Source organism: Triticum aestivum, chromosome 5B (genome assembly GCF_018294505.1).
Source record: "Triticum aestivum cultivar Chinese Spring chromosome 5B, IWGSC CS RefSeq v2.1, whole genome shotgun sequence".
Taxonomy (NCBI): Eukaryota; Viridiplantae; Streptophyta; class Magnoliopsida; order Poales; family Poaceae; genus Triticum; species Triticum aestivum.
In genome coordinates, this window is record NC_057807.1 from 503,504,732 (window position 1) to 503,513,551 (window position 8,820).

The following is an 8,820-nucleotide window of genomic DNA, read 5'->3' on the forward strand; positions in this document are numbered from 1 at the left end:
ATGAGGGGTGATAAAAGAATAAATTGAGAAGTGATGAGGGGTGGTGATTAGAGACTAGAGGTTAAAATAATTCAGAAATTTGAAAAAAAAATTCAATTTTTTTTTTCAAAAACCTGTGGCGGCCTTTAGTCGCGGTTAGCCACAAGAACCGCGACTAAAGGTCCTCCGCCCCGACGGCCACCTGGCGCCCACGTGGACGGGCCTTTAGTCGCGGTTCTTAAGCAACCGCGACTAAAGGGGGGGGCCTTTAGTCGCGCCCGGTCGGTCGCGGTTGCGCAACCGCGACTAATGGCAGTTGCGAACCGCGACCAAAGGCCCTTTTTCCACCAGTGGTTGGATGTTGTTGCACAAAGATCGTGCCGTGCATGCGGTCGGGTTCACCACGGAGCAATCTTTGAGCCCCCAGAGGTTGTAGCGTAGCGCGCAACTTGTTGGTGGCCTTGGAGAAGTGCTTTTTGGGCGGTGTGGATGGGTGCACGCGCGGGGATAAGGGAGGCACGCGCTTGGGTAGAAACGGCTGCCCGGTTGTTTTCCGCGCGCTTTGGCCATGCTCAGCCCCAGGGGGTGGTAACCCTGTTGATAGCTCATGCCATCCTCACAATTTCAGAAAACACGCAAATATTTAGCATTTGCAATAACTTAGCGGTGCATTTCAGCTGATCACGCGACAAGAATCTACTGTCACTGTAGACTTGGATATGCTTGCTTGGTTGGTGTACATGTTTTGATATTTACCAGCCATGTTTGGACGTGATCATACCCCATCCACTGTGTCACCATACCAGGTACTACTAGTAGCATTATGCTCAGAATAGGATAATAATAACAAGATAGAGACATTTGTTTCTTAGTACCGGTAGGTAGTAGAATATATATACATCAGCTAGCAGTATCTTACAGGGCAGTTGCAGAAGAGAAAATAATAAAAGGCTAACGAAATAATAACTGGGAACGAACAAAAAGAAGGCAAAAACATCACGGTCGTCACCTGGCACGTCCATATATAAAGTCTACTACTACTAGGTAATTCATCACTTGCTAGTTGCTCATCAGGATAAGCGTACGTGCGTGCGTGGTACCAGGCCAGCGAGCCGACCGGTAGCGACAACGCCTCTAGGCAGCTAGCGGCGCGCGCGCGCACGTACGTAGGCACGCTGCGTCATCACGCCGCCGGGCGTCGCGGCCTCGGCGTCACGGCCAGCGGGGCCGCCATCTCGCACGACAGCCTCAGGGTCTCCCCCAGGTTGACGCCGCGCGCCGGGTCGGGGGAGGGCAGGAACTCCAGCTCGTGCAGCAGCGTCGCCAGCCAGAACGCCACCGTCGCCATCGCCAGGCTCTTCCCGGGGCAGCTCCTCCGCCCGGCCCCGAACGGCGCCAGGCGGAGGTCTGACCCCATGACGGAGAGCTCGGCGGCCGGCTGTCCGGCGACGAACCGCTCCGGGCGGAACTCGTCCGGCTCGGCCCACACGTCGGGGTCGTGGGTTATGGCCCACATGTTCACCATGGCTGTGGTGCCAGCGGGGATGAGGAACCCGTCAACGTGAATGTCCGAGGTGGCGAGGCGGGCCCAGGAGAGCAGCGGGCCGGGCGGGTGAACGCGGAGTGTCTCCTTGATGACGGCGTGGAGGTAGGGGAGGGAGGCGGCATCGGACTCGGTCACGGCGCGGTCGGGCCCCACCGCGCGGTCCAGCTCCTCGTGCACCCGCGCCTGCACGTCCGGGTGCAGCACCAGCCGGGCCAGCACCCACTCCATCAGCACCGCCACTGTGTCGGTCCCGCGGAACACCATCTCCTGCACACCAAAGATGAACGTATCAGAGGCCTGGAACGAAACGAAACGTGCGTGGCTGTGTACGCTTGGGAGTTGGTTTGGGTTCGGTTGCACACACCCAGAGCACCGCGATCATGTCGGCGTCGGCGAGCCTGTCGCCGCCCTGGAGGGAGAGCAGGACGTCGGTGAAGTCCTTGACGGCGGCGGACGGAGCGGCGGAGCGGTGGTCGTCGATGATGCGGCCGACGAAGCTGTTCACGAGGGGGACGAGACGGGAGCACCGGGCGCGTGTGCCCTGCGGGTCGAAGCGGGCCAGCCAGGGGAGGTGGTCGGACCAGTTGAGCTGGCCCAGCAGGTCGTAGCCTTCGTCCACCAGGTGGCTCAGCTCGCGGACCTCCTCGCTCTCCTTGCCGGTGCCCAGGTCGTAGCGGCGGCCGAACACGGACCACATCACGTTGTGCAGCGACGCGCGCCGCAGCACGCGCCGGACCTCGACGCCGGCGCCGGCGCTAGCGAGGGCTGCGACCATCTGGTGCGCGATCACAGCGCGCTGGGGAGCTGACGCGGTGACCTGCCACGGGGAGAAGAGGTGCGTGGAGGCGACGCGGCGGAGCGCGCGCCAGTACGCGCCGTGGGGCGCGAAGCCGATGGCGCGGTGGAACAAGAGCCCGTACGCCGACTCCTTGATGGGGCGGTCGGCGAAGGCCGGGCTGTAGAGGATCTCCCTAGCCACGTCCGGGTGCGCGGCGACCACCATGCGCGTCTCGCCGAGGGAGAAGGCCATCAGCCTCTTAGCACGGCCGCCCAGGCGCGAGGCCTCGGCGGCAAGCTTGCGGTGGGCGAGGCCGGTCATGAGCCACATGCTGCCGATCAGCGGCAAGCCCCTGGGCCCCGAGACGAGGGAGCCCTTGAGGCGGCGGGTGAGCCACCACCTGCCCCAGGCCGGCCCGCCGGGGAAGCACCAGTGCAGGAGGCAGGTGAGTGCGAAGGCGGCGGCGCAGACCGCGAGGAGGCCGGCGAGGCGGCCGGGGTGATCGCCGCCGCATTTGGCGGCGAGCGAAAGGTACAGAAGCCAGCTGGCGGCGCAGTCGTCGGGAGTCGCCATGGATTCTTCGCTTGCCTTGCTTTGGTTCGGGTGTTGTTGAGGCTTTTGGGGTGGTGCGTGCGTTGAAGTTGGGGAGTCATGGTCGGGGCGTGGCCCGGTTTTATAGCCGCAGGAAAGGCGGCAAGGGCGACGCACACGGGCGGACGGAGGGGAGCTCCATCGGGGGAGCGGAGGGCGGATCGAAACCAGGGCGATCGGTTCAATTCAATTTAATTAATGGCGTTGATGATGATGGTCCGGCGCATCATCAGTGCCGAGAGAGAAGCAGTGCAGGCGTTTCGCTTGGCCAAATTGATGATGGCGGTAACTGCGGGCGTTAGTAGTGGAGGGGCATCCAAGGACCAAGGCTAGCGCGACGGACGTAGTAGGAGTAGTAGTACGATATTTGTGTGAGTTCCGTATTTGTGTTGGCCTGGCACGCAAAGCGACCGGGACCGGGGGGAACAACGATCGGCGGTGGAGCGGGAGCCAGCTCCGGCATGGGGTGGCACGTGATGGCCATGCGGTTTTGCTCCGATCCGGTGGGCAACGAGAAGCGGCCGGCCGAGCTAGCTAGTAGGAGTAGGCATACACATGAGGCGCGTGAGCTGCAAGGTCGGTTCGGTTCAGTTCAGTAGCCGTAGCTCCATCGCCCATGCCCACTGTGGGGTGCGCGCGGATTGCGGCGGCACGTCGTCACGCGGGCCTCGTGCGGCGCCACCGGGCCGGGCCTCCCCGGGAGGGAGAGAGGTGACGGCACGTACGCGCGCATCGATCACGTTGCTCACCAACCCATCCATCCATCCATCCATCCATCCAGCGATGAACTGCAGCTACTCCGTATAGCAGCTACAGCCAGTATAGCTGCATCGATTGGGCCATACATGCACGGAATCGAATCGAATAGCCTGAGCTCAACCATGTACGCTACGTCGTATGTGGAGCACCGCTGGCATACGCATTCTGCAAACAAATTCGTCCGCGTGCATGGAGAGGCGATTAACCTGCCCTCATTACGGATTAGGTTCAGGCAGCGGCCGTCACGTCCAAATGAGGAAAGGGACCCCCAAATCCCCGGCGCATCATGCTAAAACTAGTTTATAGCGTCAATGTTGGCGGTTCCATTAAATTAACATAGCATAGCTAAGACGGGGCTTCATGGAGGGTCAGCATAGCATAGTACTCGTAGCTATACTACTGGTGCTAGTAGATACAAGCATTATCTTTACCGCCGCTGCATTGGATCACAACTTCCAGTTGCGAAAAAGAATTAGTCATCCCCGGGCATGTGAGCAATGCAAATGGGAGAAATAACACAGTTCGAGTGGAACAAAGTCAAGATGTTGGTGCTCATATCGCTCGCTTATATTGACTTTACGCCCAGACAGCAGATGGATTCAGGCCACATTGGTCGATTTCATTTTTAAACAAGGAGCCTCCTTGGTGTTTTTCATCAAAGAAATCGCCAACAGTTTACAAGGTGTTTTTTCTTCAAAAAATTATCTACTTATCTTCAATCATGGCGGTACAACGAACACCAGATATAATAAAATTCACTTCAAGATCCATAGACCACCCAACGACGAGTACAAACAATGAGCGAGCCGAAGACGCTGCGCCATCATCGCCCCTCCCTCGCCGGAGCCGGACAAAACTTTTTGTAATAGACAGTCGAAAAGTCGTCATGCTACGGCTACCTAGAACCAGGGCACCAGAACAACAACCGCCCACCAATGAAGAAACGTATAGATCGGAAGGATCCAACCTGAAAGCACACGAACATAGACCGGATCCGAGTAGATCCACCGCCGCTGCATTGGATCACAACTTCCCGCTGCGAAAAAGAACAACACTGGGTATGTGAGGAATGCAAATGGGTGAAACAGCAGAGTGGATCCAACAGCTCGATTCATGCCACATTGGTTGAATTTTATTTTTAAACAAGGAGCCTCCTTGGCGATTTTCATCGAAGAAACTGCGAACAGTTTACAAGTTGTCTTTTTCTTTGAAAAACTTTTGCTGGTTAATTGAATGTGTGATGCAAATTGGTTTACAAAGTGCTTAAAAACATACTACCTCTATAATATATTTAGTTACTAAGGTAGGAGAGTGGATTTTTTTCGCTTTCAAGCTCCATGGCGCCCTTTATTTTCAAACATTCAAAAATCATTTGTTTAAGTTTTAAAAAAAATAAAAGAGTTAAGAAATTCTGAAAAATACACAAGTGGTTATAGATGTATAATAGATTTGTGTGAAATTCCAGCACGAAATACTTCTTTATGTGGCATGTACACAAAAAAAAATCATGTGGTTTTAGTGAATAGTACATGTGCTAGAAAATACGTGATTTTGTCATTTTTCTGTACCTCACGTAAAGAAAGGTATTTCATCATGAAACTTTGCAGACGAGTAGTATACATCTATATGTATATGTGTAACTTTTTTCCAGCATTTTCTGAAACTGAAACAATTATTTTAAAGTTTTCAAATAAAGAGCTTCATGGAGCTCGAGCTCCATTAGGTATTTCTGCAGAGGCAGTACAAAACAAAGGAAAAAGGAGTAAGCAAGGAGGGGTAACTCACTCCACCCTCTTGACGAGACCCTCTGGCCCATCCAAGCAACCTAGACGACACTTTTCTACTTATTACTGCCTTTGTTTCAAAATATAAGGTGTATTAGTTTTTTTTAAATCAAACATTTGCATGTTTGACCAAGTTTTTAGAAAAAAATCAATATCTACAATACAAAATTTGTATCATTAGATCCATTTTGGAAATTATTTTAATATTTTATTTGTTCTGTATTGTAGATGTCTATATTTTATTCTATAATAATGGTTAAATATATATGTTTAATTTACACAAAAACTAATGCACCTTATATTCTGGAACGGAGGGAGTATAACATAAGCACATGAAGCTAAAATACACATAAAAAGCTCATAAACAATTCTCTACAAAAGCTCAAGGCACCTCAAAAAAGCCAAGCAATATTAGATGAATTAGCGACAACATCAATTCACCGTGATCACGAGCACCGTAGAATTCCTGCCATGTCTCCTTGCGAAGTTCTGCTGAAGCAACTTCTTAACCATCTACACTCCTTCAATTCTTTCTACCTAACGACTTTTCTCCAAGACACTCCACTAGCTTCACTTAACAAATAGGATGTCAATGGGTCCGGTATGGGACAATTACAACAATGTCATACCCATACCCTACATGCTCATAGGAATCAATGACCCTGTTTGTTTCAGTTTCAGTTGGCTTTGGATCACCTATGAATTCGCTTCACGCAAAGCTGAATTAGGTTTGCCATTGAATTACACCTGGACATGCTTCAAGCAATTGCCCTAAAAATGGTGTGAATCCATATTCAGTTTCATTGGCAAAGCTGATTCCAAATGGTTGTTATTCTAGCTTCTGATTTTTTTTTCTACAAGAATCTGGTGCCTAAAGTTAAAACAAATAGGGCCAATGTATGCCCATCATACCCTAGCCCACGGGTACAAAACCTTGTTTGTACCCATACCCGATGGGTATCAATGCCCGATGGGTACCCAACAGCAAGCTCAACACACTTGAAGGAATATATATCATCCGATAGTATTTTTAAGAAATGCAAAAATTGAACTCGTTTTATAACATGATCAAACAAAAAAGATTTCAATATTTCAGAGTAGAAGACTTCAGTTGTTTAAACAAAGGGTTTGTTGTACATTCACGCATCATACAGTTAAAGTGTATGACTTAACTTAATAGTCTAGAAACTCAAACAATAGTTTGGCCACGCATATTAGCTTGTCTGATTGGGCTCCGCATACTGTGGGCAAAGAGTTATACTACCTCTATCTAGGTGTGCAGAGTGCCGCCCGATCCGCCCCGCACTAGATTTACCGTAGTTATTAGTTCTCCCTTTAGATTTAGTTCAATTTGAACTAACCCTCTATTGATCCAGGACTATGTGGGATGTCCGCCCTACCATATACCCTACCCACGATTAGTCGGGTAGGATTCGGACGGCTGCCTATGAGCACAAATTGACATATCTCTTTGGCCTTGTAGCTACCAGGGTGCTTTCTTTGATCTGGCCGGAGAAGGCCGTGCAATTATTTCCCTTTGTATACCATACACACTCCAGTGTACGTACGTACGTACCACAGGTCGCAGTCATGTCCGTGCTGCGTGCTTGCCTGGGCCTACGCCTTAACGGAGTACTACTATCAAATTGATGTCAGTCCCTTTTCTAAAAAAATCAAATTGATGTCAGTACAGGCATCGGTGCGTAAGTAAATCGTTAGTCAAGCCAGGCGCGCAGCTGTCAGCACGCGGGTAGAGCCATTGCTGCAAGATCGCAGCCAAATTGCCCGCCGTCGCTGTCCCGTCCTAGTGTGGCGAGATTTGAACTCCGCGCTTAAATATTCGATGTCCCCCCAGACATCACCGTCACGTATATGTAGTTTGCACTTGAAATCGAATCCCCGAGATGGACGTGTTTGTTGCGCCCGCCCGTTCTCACCGGTCGATCACGTAAACGTAAGGGTGATGAGGCCGTGAGGTAAGGGCAACTCCGACGCGCGACCGCAAATAGTCCGGCCGCGTTCGTTCGGGGATGAATAGACAGAAAACGCGGCCTAACGCGCAGGAGCAAACGGACAAATGTCCGTTTTCGTTCCGCTTTTTACCCATTCCTAGCCTAAATTTCGGCCGGGCTCACGTCGAAATAGACATCGCACGGATGGGCGGGACGCACGCCCTTGTCCTTTCCTGCCCCGCCCATCTGGGACACACCGGGCCCACTTTCCCTCTAATTCGCCCAAAACCCTCCAGCGCCCTCCTCCCCTCGCTCTTCTAGGGCCGGTGCCCCAACGAATCTAGGCGACCCGGCCACGGCCGCGGGCGGAGCTTAGGCCGATGGAGCTTACCAAGCTCGACGCCGAATCGACCAAGAGGAGGAACCAGCGGACAAAGGTGGCAGAGAAGAGGGCTGTTGCCGGCTACGCCGCCGAGGTGGCCGTGATGCGTGTCGTGCAACACCAGGCTAATGTCGACGATAAGGAGTCCATCGCCGCCAAGGTGCACGCCCTCCTCATGTTACGGTTGTGCTGACCCCCGGCGGTCATTCTCTCAGTCGCTCCCATAGCTGCGGCTAGCGCAGGCTTGTTGGTCATCCGTCTACAGTCGTACAGGTCCCCGAGCTCGTCATCACACCTGAGAGGCCCGGGTATCATGCGCCTCCGCTGCATGGCCATGGCCAGACCCGGTTTTCCACATTGCTGGACGACAGCGTGGTCGTGCCACCCACCCCCGTCATCTCCACTGTCGGTGTCATCGACCTCAATGTTACGCCCGGGGACAGTGGCGCTGGCCAGCCATCCGACGAGACGCAAAGGAAGCATCCCCGGTCGATTCCTACGGCCAACCTTGCCGGTGCCTGAAAGTTGTTCGATGAAATGCCACTGCCGACGCCGACAGTCGACGACCCTGACTACGTCGCGTTCATGGAGACTGTCATCTTCGAGGGTCATGATGAGGCCTTCAACATCGACGACCAAGGCCATGCTTTCGGTCCCGAGGCAACCCAGAGCCAGGACGACCGCGGCCAGTATGGTGATGACTTATTCGGTGGCCTTGATGAAGATGAGATCGATGACCATGGCAACTCATGGCATGAAGATGATGACTTGTATTGCGAAGATGAGGAAGAAGAGGTTGACATTGCGGAGGAGCCATTGGTGTTTATCGATGAGCTCACCCAAAGGGCCGACGCACAAAAGAGGGGGCAAAGCCTTCACACGGGATCATACACCCAAGAGGAGGAAACCTTGATTTGCGGGAGCTGGGTGGAGATAGGCCAAGATTCCATGAAGGGTGCCGAGCAAAAAGGATTGGACGAGAGTTCACAAAACCTTTCATGAGCGAAGGAAGTTTGCCCCTACCAATTTGCGAAGCACTCGCAGCATCA

The 8,820-nt window shown here is 52.9% G+C and overlaps 1 protein-coding gene across 1 annotated transcript; it reads right to left on the reverse strand.

Annotated features, from left to right (window-relative positions):
- Positions 1-817: 817 nt before the first annotated feature.
- Positions 818-2,961, reverse strand: LOC123112792 (cytochrome P450 78A9). The gene is made up of 2 exons (XM_044533887.1): positions 1,890-2,961; positions 818-1,792 (listed from the first exon to the last, which is right to left on the reverse strand). The coding sequence occupies exons 1-2, from the start codon at positions 2,874-2,876 to the stop codon at positions 1,163-1,165; spliced, it is 1,617 nt and encodes a 538-aa protein (XP_044389822.1). The 5' UTR covers positions 2,877-2,961; the 3' UTR covers positions 818-1,162.
- Between the last annotated feature and the right edge of the window lie 5,859 nt (positions 2,962-8,820).

What these genes read in the sequence shown, in the direction of transcription:
- LOC123112792 (XM_044533887.1), bottom strand. Translation starts at nt 2,876, where the DNA reads ATGGCGACTCCCGACGACTGCGCCGCCAGCTGGCTTCTGTACCTTTCG. An exon ending in ACATGATCGCGGTGCTCTGG is followed by an intron (nt 1,793 to 1,889) that starts GTGTGTGCAACC and finishes TTTGGTGTGCAG; the next exon opens with GAGATGGTGTTCCGCGGGAC.